The sequence below is a fragment of the Astatotilapia calliptera genome, chromosome 9 (genome assembly GCF_900246225.1).
Source record: "Astatotilapia calliptera chromosome 9, fAstCal1.2, whole genome shotgun sequence".
In the NCBI taxonomy this organism is placed as follows: domain Eukaryota; kingdom Metazoa; phylum Chordata; class Actinopteri; order Cichliformes; family Cichlidae; genus Astatotilapia; species Astatotilapia calliptera.
Window position 1 is genome coordinate 14,627,217 of NC_039310.1, and position 22,055 is coordinate 14,649,271.

Sequence of the window (22,055 nt, forward strand, 5' to 3'; positions counted from 1 at the left end):
AAAGGGATGCAGATTAGGAGTCAGATGCACTATTATCATCATCATCATCATCATACTATAATGATCATACAGTATGTCTGTATATTTGTTTTGTATCTTATATCTGTCTTTATGCTTCTGTATTGGTTATTATGTTATCTGACTTTTAGACCGGAAGGTTTTTTCTTTGAATTTGGTTCCTTACTGTCGTAGTAGAATTCCTTGGTCATGTATTACATCCTCTGTTTGTAGCCTGTCTACATTCTAGTTCATTTTCCTTTTGTGAACCTTTCCTGTCTCCCCATTCGTGTTCCCATGTCTCTCTGGCTGTCAATATCCCTGTTTTGCCAAGTGCGCGTGTCATAGTCTGGTTCTCAGTATGTGTGTTACTTCCTGTTTTATTTTGATAGTCCCTTGTCTTGTGTTTGTGATGTTCAGTCTGTCAGTCAGTTCAGCTTGTTGTCAGTCTGTCAATAAGTTCCTACATCGCCCTATTATAGTTATAAATGAAAATGATAATTTCTTGTTTTCATGGTCTTTTGCCAGCAACAAAGTTAAGTTCACCTCTTTCTGCTGAGTCCTGCATCCAGGCTGCTACTTTCTGCTAATTCTTTTATACATGTTTGTGAAGGCACACTAAACAGCTAGGGACTGAAATGCAAAGATTAAGAGGTGTGTTCCAATGCTTTTGTCCATATAGTGTATAATGGATAAATACAATACACTACATAGGCTAGTATGTAGTAGTATAACTCCACAGTATGTGTAACCAGTTAACTACACAGGCGCTTCAAATTACAGCTGCACAGACAGAACTAGCAACGTTATTGACTTTTCTAACTGACCAGTTGAGAGCAGTTTACTGTATAATTAATAGCTTTGGTGTGTTTGTGGAAACAGATGTTGACACATGAAGGAGGATACAGAGTCCACACAGAAACACTGTCTGAGAGGCTGCAGTGTGCATCATACATCTTCAGCTCCAAAGGCTGAATTAATACAACCAAATGAGGCAACATTTGCTGAGTGTTGTCAATGGCAGTGTGAGAATAAGCCAGAGGCTCAGAGCAAGAGTCCCATGTGAACAGTGTGAGTTGGCAACCATGCTGATGACGTTTAAATATGCAAAGTATGTTGCCCCCGGAGACTGCTGACTGAAAATGTTACCGTGCTACAACGCTGATAGCGATTTATGACTGATTTATGAGCAAACGCACTAAAGTAAGATTGCAAAAATAGTAAATAATATATTTGCTAAGGCATACACCACTGTGAACACACTGATTTCTGGATTTCGCCCAAAGAACGTCTATGCCTACAACCTTAACAAGCTGATGGATGTAGCTAGCATATTGCTCAAGAACCTCCTTGTCCTTCTAGAGTGCTTCAATCTTCAACCTCTTTAATGCTCCATATATACGACAGAAGCAGTGTAGAGTCAGATTTTATTAAATTTTAAGGCATTACAATTAGATGAAGAACTTAATCTAGTTCATGCATTGTCTTACAAGAATAAAACCGTGTATGGATATTGAATAATATGGTTTAATAGGCCACTGCGTGCAGCAGAAATCCAAATTCTTTGCTGTGTTGGAATAAAAATATTGAATACAAAAGCAAGAAGAACTGCATGCTCTCATAAACAATTTGGGTTATGTTGATTGAAATAAATAGAGTGTCATAAAACAGACTATGTGGAAAGACAGAGGAAACAAAAGAGAGTCAGGGTGCATGAATAAATGAGCCAATAAAGCTCCACTTAGAGCATTCCTGAAGTGCCAGCAGCAGCGGCAGCAGGAGGAGGAGAGTCTGGGCCGTTTCCTTTCAATTACTATGCAGCATCTGGCAGCACATACAGTCTCATAAACAAAGTCCTCAGAACAATGGCTTAACTGACAGAGTGTCTGTTCACATCATGAAAGCCTAGGTAGTGAAGAAAAGTAACGTTTATTTATCTGTGAGAATTTGGCATTTTACTTATTTCCTTATTTGAGATTATGTCAAAGTCATTTAGATCTATCATGAAATGTAAGACACACGATGTAGGGTGTTTGATGAAATAACTTCATCCAGGTGGGGCTTCTAGCACCGGGAAGCGTGTGGGTTCATGCGTGATGAGAAATTAATTAGTATTGGGGCAAACACAGCCTTTAAAGTTCAAATGATGGCGGCGAGCAGTAAAATGAAGGAGAAAAATGTTTCCACTAATTAACTGCAGCTTTCAATTTTTTTTCCCCACTTCTGAAAAGCAACCAAAGCCACCTGCAGACCGCAATTACTTAAAAGGACTGACTTGATGACTTGAAGCAAGCAGCCGATTGGACTAATCTTTCTAATGCAGGAAACAGGTCACGAACAATGCTGTTTAATGACTCAAGAATGCAGCCCCGAGTCAGCGAAAATGCTCATTTGGGAGAAGAAGAAAACATTAATCCCACACAAAGCAGTGCATGAAAGAAAAAGATAAAAACAGACATTATGGCAGAAAATCTTAAGAGGTTAGACATTAGTGTAGGAGTAGTTGAAAAGAGGAGTGGGATGTAGAAAAACTACTAGAAATAATACAAGGTGGTATTAAATCCAGGGGCTAAAGATCAGACCTTTCAGTGCATCAACACACACACATACTGTATCTAAATGAATGCCAGCAGATACAGTTGACTTGTTGACACCACTAAAAGTCCAAGCCTTGTAGTTGTTTGCTTTAAACGTCAGTAGCTCTAGGCTCCCGGTTAACATTTTGCCCTCATCTTAGCACACATACAGAGCACTGTACTAAGAGTCACCAAGCTTTCAGCTCAAAGAGCCCAGCCAATCAAAAGAAAAGATCCCACAAATGCCAATAAATGATTTCCATGACTGTCTGGTGGAATAGCTTTATCGTAAAAGGTGCAAAAGAAGGTCTCAAATGAGGACAAATCTCCTAAAAATAAAAAAATATACATAAAAATGATCCAGGAGACCCTTGGGTTTTGTTACTACATTTCTCTTCTTCTGCACTATTTTAGCAGAACAGCACGAAGACAGACTCAAGGTCACTGTTCACATTGTCCTGTCAGTGACTCACTAGATAAGCTACATGTAACCTACTGCATAGCAGTTCAGTGCTGAAGGTTGAGACTTTAAATCAGTCAGTGGACAGAAAAGGATCAGACCAGACCTCGTTCAGCAGCATTTAAAAGAAGTTGCCTCATGAGCACATAAAATAAAAGCTGAGCCAATGTAAAGCATTGTATTTGAAAGCAATCTGCTGTTTGCATGGAAACACATTCTGTATTATTGTAGCTGTGCTGAAGCTTTTTATCACCACATGTGAATTGTGTGAATCCAGTTTTGCAATATGCATCACATTCAAAAGAATGAGAAAAAGAAAAGAGACTCAGAAGAGAAAGATTTGCACAAATGTTTGCAGCTACACATCAAACATTTGGAGTTACATCAGGTTTACTCACACGCCTGCTCCTCTCTCCCTCAACTTTCTCACTACTGAGAACTGAAGGTGATACGATGCCGGAGGATTTCTCAAGTCACTGTCACCTTCCTCGATAGGTAAGCCTCCCGAGCAATTGAAGGGATGTGACAGCAAACACAAAAGGCAGGAGAAAAGTAGGACATCAGTAATCCTCCATTTGAAATGAATGAGATTTAAGTGTCAGAAAAAAAATTCACCATTCCTGCTCTTGATCTTTTATAACCAACTCACCGTGCTGCGTTTCATGGCGAATTTTATGATGTTATACCATAAAATGAGACTGGAGAGGCAGGGAGATATCTATAAACATTACATTGTGATGGAGATATTTAATCCAAAGCTAATCTGTCATAAAAAAAATTGCCAATGGCCAATATCCAACATTGGCTACTGCACTTAAACCAGTTTACCACAGTGGAACAGAAATAGATTTTAGAAAGAAGCACAGCTTTTGCAAAAGACATGAACATGGAACAATATTTATTTAAAGTAGGCAGCCACTTTTTTAAGCACACCTGTTCGACTGCTCAACAGCAACTCGACAGCAAGAACCTACTGACACCATCAGATACAAGCGTTTTAATTTCCTAAGCTGCAAAGCAGACAAGTGGCTTACACTAAACTAATTTCGAAGTTTGAATAACTATGTTTGACAAGGTACTAGCAAGATGCCACAATTTAGATGACAGACACCTTTATTATGTATAACCAAACACCTAGCCGTGCTCCAGCTACAAAAAAGTTGATTACCAGCACGTAAAGCTCAATAACATCACATCAGGGTTGTGCCGCTGGACAATGATGTCAGGGACTGATGATGGTCATTTGCTCTTCACACACTACTCTCCATTTAATCTTTACTTATTATTCATCTTTGACTGTCTTCTGCAGTGTGTCTTTTGTCCTGACGTCCTCACATCACCACCAGCCAGTTACAGCAGACCCTGATAGGCCCCTCCCTGAGCCTATCGGAGATTTCCTTCCTTCCTTTTCCTTCCCACTGTCACCAAGTGATTGCTCAAAGGGCATTGTTTAAATGTTGGCATTTTCTCTGTATTACTGTAGGGTCTTTACCTTACAATATCAAGCACCTTGAAGTGGCTATTCCTGCTGGTACTACATAAATAAAACCGAATTGAACTTAACTGAATTGATGAAGGTGCCTGTGCAGACAGAAAGGCCCCAGCCAGATAGATCCAGAACACAGGAATCCTCTTATCCCATCATGGAAGTGGCCAGTGTTGTTTCGACAGGTTTGAGAATCAATGATTACGTAGCACTGCAGTTCAGGTCATTTCAGTGGGAAGAAAATGACCGAAGACAGAATCTGTGGGCCCCCTCCCACACTGTTGTTAGTGTTTCCAACCTTGGCGTCAGCAGTTTTGTACTCCTGCGTTGATGCCAGCTTGGAACTGATTCTTGATATTTCATATCAGTATTAAAATTTAAATGGATTCATACTCTGTCATGTGCTCTGTGTGCATAAGAGAAAGAAGTGCTTTCCCCTCTTGCCTCTTGCCATGACACTATACCATATCTCTGCTGTTTTCTGTCACATCTAATAGCCTCAGTTTGTTGACATGTAGGCTCTTATTCGCTGCAAGAGTTTAATACTAAAATGTTTAAGAGAGACTAATGCACAATTAAAAACAAGCGCTGCACACATTTCCTTTTATTTGATGCTATATTCCCCATCAAAAGCATTAATTACTAATTTAACACACATCCAGATTAGTGCTTTGCATCTGCCGATCCACTTAATCAGACACTTGGATCAGTTCTGAGAAAAGCAAAGAGAATAGACGGATGGATGATTCCCTTTAAGTCTTCTATCTGTTGTCACTGATATGCGATTTGCTCGTCTTCAGAGAACGTGGTCACCAACACTTCATCCATTCTTAATGCGAAAAAGTCCCCAGGCGCCAGATTGATCACGCAGAGCAGCACTCGTATCCTTCCGTGCACACACAGACTATTGCCACAAAGGAGCATCGCTGCCTTCAACAGGAAAACATGGACGTGAAAGCACAAAGAGCATGTTCTGTTCCTTGCGTGACCTTCTCTTTGTCCTCAAAAAGAAGGTCGCACTCTCTCTTTGGAAACACGATAGATGTAGAACAGTCACATCACTCCCGCCGGCCGTCATGGCAGCTGACATTTCACACTCGTGTGGAACTGATTTCACTTTCAGTGGCCCCTCGGTGATGAAATATTTAACATTCTTTTCTATGAAAGCAGACTATATTTCACATATAGCCGGGGATGGTTTATGAAGCCGCTTTTCTGTATGCATGAAGAAAAGAGATTATTAACATTCTGGTGGAGTTTCTGGGCTACATAACAAAAACTTATTTTTCTCGAAGCAAAACAGACCAAATGAGATGGTGCAACATCGGCTTGTTAATGAGCAACATCTTTATAATTGATCCCCCCACCACCACCCACCGCAATCTATTGCTGATTTACTTGCTGATCTTATTATTCTGTTGAAGCTCAGCAGTTCTGATGTAAATCGTGTTAATCTGTTTCCCTTATAAACTTGTCAAAACACTTGACATTAGCAGCCAAAAAGGAGGTTTTAGGAGCAATTTTCTTAAAGTCAAAGCCCTTACTTTTCTCAGCTTTAGCTCTGTCTTTTGATCATTTTTTAAAATATCTTTTGAGTTAGTTTGACAGAACACAAGATAATGTATTTAATACAAACACAAAAATGAAATATAACCTCTGACAGTGAGGACATCCACAGCTCTCCTGTACAAGCCACTAATATCCAGACACACACACAGAACCTGAATGGCCTGCACACGTCACAGCATATCCATATCATATGGGCAGTCCGTTAGCCAGTTACTGGGAGTGGGTGTGAGTGGGTATTTGAGAATTGGAAGCGGTGTAATCTACTGGTTGGTTCAGGCAAGCTGGAAGACCATGAGCAGAGTCACATAATCCCTCCTCCTCCTCCCCAGATGGAGGAGAGGAGAGGACCCAGTGCAAGCAGAATGGGGAGGAGGATCGATGATTACAGGGGAGAGAAGTGGAGAGGAAATCAAACAACTAGAGCTTTACAAGGATGATCATTTTGTCCACTCACATACCAAAATAAAAGCTACAGTCACAACAACCAAAAAAATAAAAACCATGAAAGCTTTGTACTTCTCCCAGAAGGACACCCTACTGTGAAAATAATAGAAATGAACTGCAAAATGTCAAACATGCGTGGAAGCCACTGAGTAACTGCATACTTAGTTTTGTTTTTTTTAAGAATAAGATTGATGCACAGAGTGCGGATGTAAAAACAAAACAGTCCCATCAAAGCTGTGCGATCAAGCTTTAAAAACCAGCATTTTATTGCTTTTAATAACACCATATAGTTGCTAAACTGAATTGTCACCATGTTATTAGACATATAGACATTAGACATGCAATCGTTGCTCTGGACTTCATACTTTTAGATCTTTGTCATGCAGAATTTGGCCAATCCCATTAAAAGGAAACAACAATAACGCCACAGTAATAATTAATGTAAGTTGCATTGCAGGCTGTAGTACCATAGCTAAAGTCCTCTACTCTGTGCGTTACATAGTTGCAGTTATAATTCCTTCTGGCTGTGATATTCATTGTGCCTCGCAAATCACTTTAGAAATTCCAGACAAAATAAACTTGATGTATTCCCTAAACATCTCAGCTCATCTAATCGTGCCTCAACTCTGACCTGATTTATCCCCTCTGTGTTCTTTTCCTCCATTTAATCCCATGTACCAGGATATGAAATAATGCCTTGTTGTCAGCCACAGGGTGCAGCCCGATCATGGTGCAGCCTGGTCAAAACAATGTTACGTGAAGCAGAGGAAGGCTGGGAGAAAAAAACTAAAAATGTTTTAGTATATACAAGAAGCAAAGTGACCTGAGCCTGAGATTAAGTGGCAGGACTTTTCCGGAGGGTATCTTAACCATGACCATTACCAACTCCAACACTCGTGAGCACCAGCAGCAGCAGCAGCAGTGACTCACCCACTTGCACGAAAGGCCAGTTCATAGGTGCAGAAGTATTTTCAACAAAACCAAGAGAGTCATTTGAGAGACTAGATTTCTCAAAACAACAAAAGAAGAGTCAAAGGATGCGCAGCGGCGAGTTTCGCTTGAGCTGAAGACGTGCATGTGTGTGACAAAACCTTTGTTACCGATGACAAAACAATTAGGCAACTCATTACACGAGACGGCAAAAACGCGTGAAACAAAGCGAGTGACCATTTAACAACGCGGACTAATGAGCAATCAAGTGAGCTTGGCTGCGTTTACTCTTAATGTCTGGCCAAAACCAAGAATCTCAATTTTTTTGATCATCTTTCCAGCAAACTGCTTTAATCACAGCGAGATGCAGACGCTGCCAAAGAAAGATTGTATCTGAAATCAAAATGATGCCAAAGGGAATAATCACAGGGTTAAAAAAGATATATGGCAATAAAAAAAAATCATCATAATATGCAGGAATGTACTTACCTGGGAGATCAGAGAACGTTCCTCTCTCGATGATGTGCTTTCTGTACAGAGTCTTCAAAACCTTGGCGCTGCCGAACCTCTTGAAGCGACTCTTCACATTATTGTAATACCATTCGAGCGACTGCGTCTTCAAAATCCTGTAGGAGCGAAAGGAAACACGACATTGAGTCAAAATGAACAGATGGCAATAAAAGTGGTAGGGTTAAATTTCACTATAATCACAGCAGGATTATAACTTTGAGCTTAAGCCAAAACAATTAAATCTGCATAAGATGAGTATCTTCTAATAATTACAGAGATAGGCAGGCAACCAGACCTTATAGATCAATTAAGAAATGAATGGATGTATTACCCACTAAAGAGTGACGCACACAGGACTGTGGATCTCTGTTTTTGTGGACTTTTCATGTGTTTTAATTTAAAGCAAATTGGCTTTTCAAGGGCTTCTTCCTCTCGTTATGTGTCGGCTGTATAGAAGCTACAAAACCGTTTGAGCAGCACTGTCATGCAGCATCTTAGCAGCGTCTTGTGTGTTTGACAGCAGTGGATGCTTGCGGTTTTCAGATCTGTCGTCACATCATTTTTCAGCCCTTTTCTTATTTCTTGATGCACGGACCAGTGTGGATGCTTGAAGGGCAGCCAGGCAGACCTTAGCAGAGAGCAGATGATTACATAAGCAGTAATTCATAACGGCGAGGGTTATGAAAATCCCTCAGAAAACGCGCTCCCTTTGCGCCAGCGTTGCATTGGATTGCATGAAACTCTGCCAACTTTGTGGTTTATCTTGCAGTCCCTCCTGCTCTCCTCGTGCTTTTCCATGCCACTGTCACTCACATGGGAGGACAAACAAAGACATATTCACTGTTCAAGCAAAGAAAGCCACATAAACGCACTGTATACATCATAGTACACAGTTAGGGCTTGTATGTTTCTGCCTTTGGAACAGTCTTCACAAAACAAATCATCATAAATGACGAACATTTCCTTTGTAATTTGTCTCAACTCAATTTCATTTGTGTGTGTGTGTGTTACAACATTTTGTGCACAAAAAACAGATACATTAAAAGCCTGTGGTACATAATAATTGATTAATTATGCTTTGACAACACCAAATCAGCAGTGGAAAATATCCCCCAACAAAAGTTCAATAGTCTGCTTTTTTATCTTTAATATGAATGAACAGGCTTCAGGTCTGCGGGCACACAGTTCTCTGTGCAAATATGACACCATGCTGCACATATCGTTGGCTCTATTTCCCATATTATGAAAGAGCAAAGTGAGAGAGCTCAAACAGACATGACAGAGCTCTTTAATGCGCGCGCATGTTGGTGCTTCTGCTCAATGAGTGGACTGGTTGGGAAAAGGGAGGGCGAAAATAGCTATTCTAATAAAGGGATGTGGTGTGTCCCTGAGGCTACATGGTCTGCCACATCCATCCCCTCCTCCCTCCTTTTTAACCTCCCTCCGCTGGATTTATTATCCTCTGCCTCTATCAGCTGGGCTGCTCAATGGGCCTCAGCTCCTTAATTTCATGCCACGGGGTCAACCCAGTCAATTTAACGGTGGCTACCGAGCTCAAGTAAAAAGGCCTGGCTCTTTTTCATCTCCATATGGGCTCGGGGAAGGCGGTACAAACATGAATCTGCGAGTGCAACGCAGTTATGAGCTGGCGTCATATGAGGGAGCACTACAAATAGGGTCCATTTCTGAAATGAGCTGGTGCATCGGGGGCAATCTTTAAAGTGAAGGAAATACTGAAGGAAATGAAAGTGCTGCAAAGCAATGGTGAAATGAAGTTGTATGCCTGAGTAGCATCTATGTATAGAGCAAAATGAAAATAAGTATCACTGCCTGTCTGCTAAACCCCATGGCCATTTGGAATTTGTCACTACTGCTATGTCCTACTTTCTTAAAAGCCACAGTACTACCTGGAAATGTGGATTTTCTTTCTGAAATTATGACTGTTTAACACACTAATAGTTTCCACCATAGTCAGTTAAACTTGTGGTTAATTAGAGTATGCTGCCTCTGGCTTTCTTTAAAAAAAATCTGTCCCCTTTCAAAACATCTTCAAAAAGGCATACCGAAAGTGCACCAAGAATATTGACACCAGACCAATAAGACTAACACTGATCATCTCAGAGTGAAATTATTCTCTGGGAGAACGTTGATGCTGTCAATTGTAGATATTACTTGGACACATAAAATCCACATAAACTTTGTTGCAGACCAACAACAATAGAACTCCTTGGCAACACTTTGTTGCATTGTTGATCCATTCAAAGAGTCCAAATCTTTGACCCAGACTTTAATCCAACCAAGCACTGCAATAAGTCTATGAAAATCCCATCCATGGACTGAGACCCAAAGGATCCAGTGCCGATGTCATATTAAATGTTTAAACTCATAAATGTTACTATTTCATTAAAAAATATATGCTAATTTAACATTTTATATGAGCAACACATCTCAAAAATGTTTGGAAGTAGGTTAAGTAAGTGGTACTAAAAAGAAAACAGCTGGAGGAACATTTTGCAACTAATTCAATTAATTCAGCAACAGGTCAGCAACATAACTGGAGGTCTTGATGCATTCTCAATCATCCAGGTAAGCAAATCTCCAAAGGTTGATTCTGTTCATCTGGACGTAGCGAGAAACGTTTCTCCCACTGAAAACGCTACGTCCAGATGAGCAGAATCAACCTTTTGAGAACATGATTGGATATAAAAAAGTGCATCTTAGAGAGGCAAAGACTGTCTGAAATAAAAATGGGTTCACTACTCTGGAAAAAACAGCATTTGTCTCACAATGTGAAATAGCAAAGAATATCTCATCATTTATAGCAAATCTCTGTGTGCAAGATTCTGAATGCTATGCAGTGCTAAACTTGCCCGGTTTGACGTGTAGCTGCCATCAAATTCAAAATTAGATTTTTCTTGAAATTTCAAATGTTCTCAATTTAAACATTTTATATGTTTTCTATGGTCTGTTGTGAGAGTTGGGGTTAAATGTGGCTTTATGAGATTTATAAGTTATTGGCTTACATTGTAGACAGCATCCTAACTTATTTAGAATTGGGGTTGTATGTTATATATACATATATATTGCCTCACAGTGGCCCAGAGCTTTCACTCCTTGGTTTGCCAGTCTCACTGGCACAAAAAACAGATGACCAGTAAATGCAATCCCCAGCTTAGACATCTGCTTCGTTCCATACCAGTGACACAAACTTTTTATAGTCAAGCGCTCCCTTTAAAAAAAGACAGATGGATTAAGGACAGAGGGAGAGGCGTCTTGATGAATGAAGCATGACATTGCTTCCCTGGAGTGATCTGATCTAAAAAGAAGATGAAGAAGGGAGCAGAGTAGAGTGGATAAGCAGAGGCTTTCAAGCAAGAGCTCCACTGTTGTGTGAGCTTCTGCAAATACTCATACGCACTTTAATAATGAGGCTAAGAGATTCCCTGAAGCTCAGCTGCTGCATGAATAAGAGGGATTCCTGTGGTCTCCTGACGCTAGGTTTACCCTTCCGTCATCATCACTTTGCTCAACTCCCTGCCGAAGCTTTGGAACCAGCGCTTCATTTCTTAAAAGGGCTTCTTCTCTACCCCGTTTGCCCTCTGTACTTCAGAAACCAATTTGCACATCTAAGTGAATCCTAAATAAAATATATATAACAGTACGTCAAAGAAGTGCAATAAGAGTAGCTGGATTTGCTGACTTCCCACCTCCCCCAGAAAAGGGAAACTATTATCATAATTGACTTTCTGTGCCTTCTAATTAGTTGGTTCAGCTTCTGTTGAAGTCACTGTAGAGGCAACGGAAGGAGAAGGGAAGGTGGGGGTTGACTATTGCAGCACATCAAACAAACCACATTCCCTTCTGAAGGCACGCGGCGTGATTGATCTTGTTAATGTAAGACGAAAAGATGAAAAATGAGATTGTATTCAGCTCCAGGTTTAGATCAAAGTGTCTGATGCAGGGGAGGTTAAAGCTCCCAGGTTGTGAGGTCTGAGACAAAAGCTCAATGACTTATTCCATACAGTACAATCCTGTTTTCGTTCCACAAACTCAATAACTCATTTTTTTGCCTCATAAAATTTTGAAGTAGTCTACACTAAGTTTTCCATTCTCTAGTTGCATAGGCAGCAGCCTAAGCATAGAAGCCCAGACCTCGATTGACATTTGTCAGTGTATTACTTGTGCCCTCTCCAAAGGAATGTTAGGTCACCCAAGGGCCCCAACAGCAACCCTAGAGGCTGTCAAGATACAACATTTAGCTCAGTGACATTTTTGGATATTGCAAGCTATGGTGAAGAATCAAAGCTTGATTAGGGAGAGAATTTAACTGTAATTTATGATATGAGCACCAGGAGAAAACGGTCCCAACAAGAATGAATGTGTTTCATCTGCATCTTTTGCTGCTTCTACAGTGGTGTGCTTGTGCAGATTAGATTTGTCCAGGAGGAAGAAGTGGGAATGAGAGATTGATTTAACATGCACACTGTAAACTGTGGAAATAAAACCAGGACAAGAGGGAAATATATACCATATGATTTAATATATGATTTAATTTCTTTGTGTGTTTATTAATAATAAACACACAAAATATTCTGGCAAGAATAGTCATTCATTTAGCAGTTTACTTCATGCTCTTTACATAATGTCAGTAATATGGGATGTCTTGAATATCATCTCAGACACTCAGGCCCACCTCCTTTTCAAAACCTTCTCTTTGTTAGGGGCAGCCAATTAGAAGAAAGGTGGCTTAGAGGGAGGGTGGCTTTAAAGTAAATGAAATGAGGGGCAGCAGTGCCAGTATTTATTACCGCTCACTAAAGTGAAAGATTAAGAACATTAATAATTAATAATATATGGAACTGGAAAGAATCATAATAGTTGAAACCTAAATCTATTTTAGTATTCAGGTCCCTGTACTTTTTATCTGTGTTTTAAGGAATATAGCCGGTCATGCGCACAGGTTTTATGACACAAAGCTGAGAAAAATGCTGATTATTTTACATTATACTTTGTATATATGCAATGCATTGTAAAATAATTGGCACCGTTTTCAGCTTGGTGTTAATAGCAATGCTGTCTGTTTCACTATATCACAGCACTAAAGACATGCTACTAAAATATAGGCATTGGCAGAATAGGACAAGGTCGTGGGTCAACTGCAATGCCCATGAGATTTTCTGCAAACCTGGGCAGAACCGTACTAACCTGTCGGTATGATTTAAAACAGCATGTGGCTTGCAGGAGGCAGGAAAACAGCGCTCACACAGCAGTAGTCCTGTACATAACCTTTCCAGGAAGCAGCATGAATATTGATCAACTGCCTGTTCCTCTGTGATTGACATTTAGATAGGCAGGAAGAGGAAAATAAAAAGAATACATTATTTAATAAGGCGGTAAGAGGCGTATTTGTATTTCATGCACCATTTCTCCTTTTCTAATTTAGTGAGTGCGTGTGTGCTTTTTATTATTATTTCTGCATCCTTTCTCTTGCATGCTTTCTGTTCCTGCTGGAATAAATAATGTGCTCATTTAAAAGCACACCTCAGCTGGAAATATATTATATAAAATGCCAGATATGATGTTCAAATACGGGTAGAATAACAACCCAAACAACACATTGCATGCTACTCATTTAGAAGTCCGAGAGCGCTGACCATATGATCAGGGTCTGTAGAGAACACCGAGCATCTGTTTCTAGGATACAGTCTATATATCACAGGAAGAGCAGGAGGTCACTTAATGAACAGGGCACTATGACCGGAGCATTTTCATGCTGCATGTATTTAAATATACACAGGATTTAACTTGGATAGTTGCTTCAGGTTCAAAGTAAGGTGCTTTGGCACATTCATTTCACTTATCTGTATCTTTAAAAAGTATACAAACGTAAGCACAGACAGCTTTAAGCAATGGGCAGAAAATTTACTCTTCCATTGCTTCTTTCTGCTAGCTTTCTTTCATGGCCTAAAGCTATCATCCTTCTCTCTCCCTATCTCTCTGCCTCATGTGTGTCCATCCTACTTTTTATCATTCAGCTCTCTCTTTAGACCTTCACCTTTCAGTGCTGGCAGCTGAAAGAGACCAGGGCACAGTATGGAAATTACTATGCTACTTATGCACTGCCAAAATGGCTTTCTTAAAAATCAGTTAATCGATGGAGGATTAGACACTGAGCTTAATTAATTTCTTTCTGAATGAAGTGACGCCTAGATCAATCAGTGTTTACTCATGAGAGACATTTAATATTCTCCTTGAGGTTGATGCAGAATGTTTACAAGTTTAGTTTGTGAAATGTTAAAACTGTAAGATATCTTATTTAGAACCATATATTATCTAATAACTAGCAGAATACAGGGTATTGCAAACAGCATTTGCTCTACTGTACAGATAAATGTAATACAGCATTTGAAGTCTTTGGACAGACTGAAAGTTTATCAGTCATGAGGGTTTGAGTTTCAATTGGAGCTCGAAATTCACCCCTCATGGTGCAATTTTGGCATGGATTACCTACCTTGTCATTCACACATTGTCACAGCACAGGCACGTCTTGAAGAATACTTTATTTGAACAAAAAGAGGCTCAAATATGCTGCTCAAGAACATACGAAACTCAGGCGAAGTGTAGATATTTGTGTTTTTTAATTGCAAAAGTTTAGGAATAAATTAAGAAAGAGTTTGTGTTGATTGTAGATGTGTGGTTGTTTTCTTGACCTGTAAGATATTTTACATTGTTTGACCCTGTGGGTCACCCCCTTTGGTTTAAAGTGACAAGTCTTGACCAGAAGCATTTGTTTTTCCATTGAGGTTTTTTCTACAGTGCAATTTTCTACTGGATGGACTGTAGTTTTGGCATGTCTGTACGTCACAATTCTTTTTTTGAAGTTACAGCTTGATCCAAATACACAAAAATGGCATGTGGATAAAATTTAGGAAAACCAGAAACTATCCCATGCTTCATGACCTGGAGTAAACTTACCTGGAGCTATAAGCTCAAGCAATTTGGGCTCTTCATTAATCTCTCTCTTCCTGTGTTTACAGTTTGAAATAATGGGGAAAAAACAGCCTGTAATTGTTAGGATGCCTGGGTCGTTGACCCAGGGTTTTGAGTTTATTATATTATTTATCATTTCTAGTCTTTGGTTTCTTTGTTAGAGTTCTGTCTTATGGTTTATGTCTCTGTGTAATCCTTGCAGTCGCCCCTGTCTGCTATATCCCCGTGTCCAGTCAGTGTCTGTGTCTGCCCTGGTCCCACGTCTCTGTTCCCTCTGTTGTAGTGCCTGCCTGCGAGTCTGTGTCTGTGTTATGTTTCCTGTTTTATTTTGAAAGTCCGTGCCTCATGTCTGGTTTTGCTTCCTTTGTCTCGTTAGGCCTGATTTGCCCCAGCTGTGTTTCCCTCCTGTTGCCCATTCCCTGATTGCTCCCTCTGTGTATTTAAGCCCTGTGTTTCAGTTTGTCGGTGTCATGATCTACCTACATCTTGCTGTGTGTTCTGTCTGCGGAAGCCTATTTTGTATTCCTAGTTTTGTTACCCTTTTGAGTTCAGCATTAAAGCTGGTGGACCCAAAGGTCTGCATTTTGGGTCCACCATTCCTGCCTGCACACAGCCTTCACATGACAGTAATGCTTTTACTGCTTGTCATACAGTATGAAATAGAATATGATTAACATTTGGAGAAATTAGCAAAAGTGAACCAAAATTAAGGCGCGTACACAGTGGAGTAATTGAGCATTTGAGAATTAAGTAAGGGCACTGACCACAATTTGGCTCCTGTAACAGCTGGCCAGATGTGTCGTCGTGTGTTGCTGTTCAGTTGCACATGTAGGTCTGTTAAAAGTGATGTCAGACATATTTACTTTAAGCCACTCCATACACAAGCTACATGGCCATCTGGAGAAATGAGAAAGCTACAAAGAAGGTTTTTTTAACACCAGCTGTGGTGCATTTACATACTATTTGATGTGACTGTATAGAGCATATAGGAAAAGGAGATAATCTGCTCTCAGAGTCCTCCTCCTGCACAGCTAGAGCACCACATGGGATTTTAAGCGGAGCATGCGGAGAGGCAGAACGCTGCAGCAGCCCAGCAATGTGGGGAATTTTGTCACAGAATAGACCGCAGTTACGCTTTCCACCACACAAGTCCTCCTCCATCTGGCTATTCTGTGTTGATAATGAAAACTGCAGCTCCCTGCAGCCTTTATCTGAGCAGCTATCTGAAGCCAAAAATCATGGACAGTCAATATGATTAGAGGCTGAATGAGGTGAAAGCATGTAAACAAAATGAATTAACTAAATGTCGTGTGAGAGAACTACAAAGCTTGTGGTTGTAATTAAACGTCAATAAGATGGCATCGCTGGTGTTTTGATTTTTTTTTTCCTAGGTCACTGTGGGAGCCCTGATTTTATCCTCTTAATGTCATCAAACACCTCAGCAAGGAAATGAAAATGCAGTCAAATAAAAAGGATTTTAGAGATTACACAATAACTGAATAGAAAAAAAACAAAAAAAACCAGGAAATATGTTTTTTTTATATCCCCAATATTACAGCATCAAAGGTGGAAGAAATACTTTAATGTAGCGAAGTTATTATTGAGATTATCCTGTAATGAGAAGATCAGTCCTAATTGCAAACGTTTCCGTCAACAATTATCTTGCAGACATGCCCTTTCCCTATTGACCCCCGTATATGCTCAGTAATTGCAAACTTAGCTGAATAATAATGTCAGCTATGCACGTACGCTGTATAAAAGAAATAAATCAGTCAGTGGGAAATGAGGGAAGGGTGAGCTGAATAGAGGTCATTAACCTGATTCAAACCTCAGACATTCTCTGCGAGTTACTTTGACACAAGGACAAACAGGAGAAAAAGTGGTAATCCTGAATGCTGAAGCTGCCAGAGCTCAATGTACCAAAGTGTCATTTTTAACAGCCTGTTAGAGAGCAGGAGGACCGAGCCTGACAACACCGGACAGATATCAGGATACACTGTCACCAGTCAGAGGGCACCAATGAGAGGGCAGAGCAGGATAGGAAACGAAGGCAACGATGGTCATGTTAAGAAGAAAGGTCATTGCGTCGATGGGCGTCATGGATGCCAGGCACACGGGGCATTTGCTCTGCGTGGTCTATTTTTAGAAGTCTTCTTGAAAGCACACCACCATCCTATAATCCATGTGAATCGATCTTCAGTGGAAAATTGGGGGAAGCGAAGATGTCTTTAGTTGCAGTTGGCCTTTTAAGATGACTTTGAATTTATGTGTGTGTGTGTGTGCTTGATAAGCCAGGAAACCATGAAAGAGGTTTTTTTCCCCACATAAGAGGAACATATTGTATGGAAAGTGTTTCAGAGAAGGTTACAGAACAGCTCCAGACATTAAAGTTTGACATTTTGAATCAGGTCGCCTAAAGCAACGGTCTGTATGGAAAAGTTCACCTCGCTTTCCGCTTGCATGAAAGAAAGATGAAAAAGGTTTCGGGTTTCGTTTCTGGTGCGGATGAAGTGCTTGTCCTTGGCTTGAAAGACACATCCCATTAATGCACTAGTGTCATTTATAGCATAAGCACAGCTTTATTGTTCTACACACCACAGAGGTCACATGCAGCTGAAGAGAAATCAGATTAACGGTGATTATTTGTAGAAGTTTTTAGAGCAGACTGATGCCCATTAAAGACTAAATACCCTGCAGTGCTTCCAGTCTGAAATCTATATGCAAATGGACACTAAAGGCGGCACATGGCTTTAAAAGCCAAACCCACAAATCTGGTCAGTAGACCCGGATGCCTGTCTCTATCTCACAAGGGCATTTCTGAATATTTTGAATTGCACTGCCACAGGAGACCATTTCTTTTCTCCGGTGAAGACGTTATAAACCACCTCCTATTACACTCAAGTGAGTTTTTTTCCCTCCCCGTGTATGTGGGTCTGAATATACATGCTTTTTTCTATTGAAATGATTCCTGTGTAGCTGTGACCTTAGGGCCACATTCTTCACTTTTTAAATGTATTTCAAAAAATTCAGCCAACCAGACGATAAAGCTGGCCATTTCACTGCATTCCCACCAATTAGGAAACCAACAAAGGGCCTGCTTCCCAAATGAGCCTCTGGCTGCCCTCATACTGGAAACAGTTCCCATTAAGTTAGTCACACGCCACCACCCAAAACACAAAAATCACTGGGACAGCAGAAGCCTCCTGGGTTTTTTTTGTATTTTTTTGGTTCGGCCTGTTTTGTTTTCAGTATCACTGCATATCTGACTCTCTTTGTTTCTCTTGAAATGCTTCCCTTAACTTAACTCATTCATGAAAAATTACACATGTATGTTTAATCTGAAAAGAAAGGAAATGAGGCAGAGGATGGTCCCACTGCTGAGGTGTTGTTAGCAGAACAGGGACAGCACTGGATTGTTTAGTGGTTTATTGCCCCAAAACATAATGATATCAACTAGCAACATTTATCTGAATATTAGCATTTTTTAAAGAATATTGGACATGCTTAGCCAGACCGTGAAAGTAATGTGCACGTGCTAGTGACAAAGGTTACAAAGAGAGGTTAAAGACAACTGCTATGTAGCAATCTAATTGCAAGGAGGTATTTCTGTAGTCTATTGATACTAGATAGTGGAAAAGGGGTGGGATTAAATAAGCTTATGCTTCTTCCTGCTCCTTTTTGAACATGAATGTTATTTGGAGTTGTGGTTGCTCGTTTTCCTTTTGTTTTGCTTTGTTCATTTGTCTCTTTTAATTCTATTTTGTTGTACTTTTTCAGCATGTTCAAAATAAAGATAAAAAAAAAATCTTTTTTTTTGCAACTAAAAAGTCAGATTTATGTTTCAGAGCTACAGCTAGAAGGTCAAAGCTCCTCATTTGCATCAGGACCAAAAAAAGGAATTTAGGACGTAAAAACGAAGGCTAATTATTCTTGTGATGAAGACGACATTAAAGTAATTACTATAACAAGCCCACTACAATAGGAACTGTTTACAGTTTATAATCGTCGTGCTTAATATTTCTTAATTACCTCAGTTTACCCTGTTTGTGCTAAGTCGAACACTTTCAGGTAACTATAAAGATAAATATAACATTATCTTGAGCACTCACACAGACATGGTACAAAGCTAATAACTCTACCCGGCTCAGTCTGGTAGACAGGGCGTGGGAGACGGATGACAATGAATCATTAATGTTAGGCACAGAAATGCATGCAGTGTGCATACACGCTCAATCACACACACATAGACATCCTTGTACACTTCTCTTTATGGTGACCCTTCATTGCATTTCCTAGCCCAATGCTCTAAAACCAAACCTTGGCTGTCTACCTGAAATTTGAAACATGTGGGGTCCCCAAAAGCTGTTGTATCCTACAAATATAGTGGGCTCCTGGTTATCAGACCCCACAAATGTAGTAAAACAAGTACACACACACACACACACACACACTAATTTATCTCTTCTCTCTTACTCATCCATCCTTCCCCATTTACAGCATGGTGTTTTCTCTGCGCCATCGCTGATTTTGTGGTGACTGAGACAGATGGGAGGGTTGAGAGGGGAATGGCTCACCAACTGAAGAGGAGAAATCCCTCATTGTCTTTTACTATGAGCTGAAAAGGAGTTATCATCATCATCATCATATTCTTTATGCCTTTTGCACCATTCCCCCTTCATTCCCCCTTTTGCTTTTTTTGTCAACATATTATTGTTTTCAAGTTGGTCTCTTCATTCATTTCTCTGTATATTTTTCATAAAGAAATCTGGGTAAATTAAAACAGGGTAACAATATTAAAAGAGTTTCTTAACCTCCTAGGACCTGGCGTCCACATATGTGGACATCACATTTTGGGTTGTCTAGTCCAAAATACTAAATTTTGCTCTACAAGGGCCTGTTATCCACTTACGGGGACATTATACTGCCACTGCTCTATCAAAATTTAAAACGAATGTCCTCATATGTGGATCTCATTTTTCTCAGAAAAACATTCATCACATCCCAATCAGCCCAAATAACAGAGAGAAATTAAAAATGCATGCCATGAAAGAGTTTGAGTTCAACAGATACATATATAGATCAACTTGGAGTGTCTTACAATTGTGGAAACAATATTCAAAAGGTACATGTCAGACTGTGACATATCATCATGCACCAATAGCTTCAGTGTGATCAGGCTTGTGAGGGACTGTATATTGGAGATATGATGTTAGTGTGAAGTGGATGAGAGGATAGCAGGCTGCAAAGATGGATGCAGTGTAGATGAAACAGAGTGCCATCCATCAACCAGTGGCCTCTGTGACAGTCTACCCTATATGACTAACCAAACACATACTAAGCTAAGAGGGCTTTACCGCAGCGTGAGAGGATATAACCTCACCTTCAAACTATTTCACCATTAGGTCAGATCATAATCTTTTCAGCCTATATTTTTTCTCGTCTTTTAATTACCAATGTAAGCTTCATGAGGATAAAACCTTCCAAAACTACATCAGAAAAGCAAAATCATATATGGCAACATATGAAGGAAAATGTACCAGTTCAAAGATTAAGCTCATTTGGATGACTGGTGCATTAACACACTGCTGTTTAAGCATCTTTTTGCGAGTTTTTGGCTTTGATCACTCAGAAGAACCTTTGCCCTTCCTCTTTCATGTCAGTGTGCACATGCAGACGTGCACCATACTCCAGGCCAGGGCAGGGAAGCGCTGCATTATTCACACTAATGCTGTCACACTGAGTAATTGAAGCCAGGAAGAGGTGGAGGGTGCAAAGTGCGAGTGCATAGACACCTTCTCTCACTGCCTCCAAGTAGGAATTGTTTTGATCATTATCAGTGACCTCTAGGTGCGATCAGTGCAGACATCAAGGTGATATTCTGCATCTGATGGCAAAGTCAATATTGAAAGGGGTTGTGGCGGTCAGTGTATGGACAGACATACAGCTGCAGTGTATGCTGCTGCAAATACAGGAAAAACCCTTCATAAATATGGGATACTCAGTTCTCCCAAATTTATTTTAAAATAATCATTTTTGACATTTGGAATAAAGTATCCAAGTCCTGTTCAATTGTATTTTATTTAGATAGCGCCACACACACAGTGTCAGAATAACAGTTGCCCTGAAGTACGTTATATTGTAAAGGCCCACAGTAATGGAAGAAAACTCCTACAATAGGATGAACCTCTATGAGGAAGCACTTGGTTATGGTGGGAAGGGAAAACTCCCTTTTAACAGGAAGAGACCTCCAGCAGAATCAAGCCCATAGAGGGGCAGCCATCCACAATGACTGGCTGGGGGTGAGGGAACGAAGACAATATTTATCACTATGAAAGAGATACTCAGATGTTTTCGGGAAAGTGTTAATAAAACATCTGAGGTCTGAATGAATGAATATTGTAAAATTTAAGTGTGTCTAATTCATGTTGTACTATACACATCATGCAAAGTTTGTTACAGAAAATTCCACATTTTGTTAAGAAACCTATTTAAACCTTTTAAAAATATGTTGCACATCCTATTTTTATCTTTGTTCTTATTTAATAGATACCTGCAGTTGCACTCTCAACATTTGTTGTTGAGATTTTTCATGGAATCTAATTCAGCTTCATACTGCTGTGTTGGAAGTGTTGTAAAGAGCTAATGTGGCCGATCACTCAGACTTCAGCTGTGACTCATAACGTTGCCTTCACAAGATAAAGGATTCTCTTGCCATTCTTTTTCATGCACCTGCTTTAAATGTTATCAGCCCATTAGGCTAAATATTAGGCAAAATGACTGTTATCACTCACACAGATTTAGCTTGTATGGGCTCTCCCCCTCCTTGTAGCTGGTTCAATAGGCTTACAACATTAAGTGGTGGTGGTGGTATATATAACACATATGGGTGTTTGCTGAAACAATTGTGGCAAGTCTTTATTCAACAGAGGTGAAGTAGGTGATGGCGTGAGTCATTTGCTGAACTTTAACCCCAGAGATTGAGGTAGGTAGTACATATGTTTTAGTGATTTTGCCTTTTTACTTTGAGTTTCTGTTTGGTTTGGTTAAAGCACAAAAATCCCTTGTTTAGGGCAGGGAATAACTACGGCTTGTG

The 22,055-nt window shown here is 40.0% G+C and overlaps 1 protein-coding gene across 6 annotated transcripts in view; it reads right to left on the bottom strand.

Moving 5' to 3' along the window:
* myripb (myosin VIIA and Rab interacting protein b) overlaps window positions 1-22,055 on the bottom strand; it is a 127,958-nt gene that overhangs the window by 19,435 nt on the left and 86,468 nt on the right. For all 6 annotated transcript variants that reach the window (XM_026179407.1, XM_026179410.1, XM_026179408.1 and 3 more), the window contains one exon: window positions 7,952-8,088. In XM_026179407.1, coding sequence (XP_026035192.1) covers window positions 7,952-8,088 — 137 coding nt within the window. The remainder of the gene's footprint in view (window positions 1-7,951; window positions 8,089-22,055) is intronic.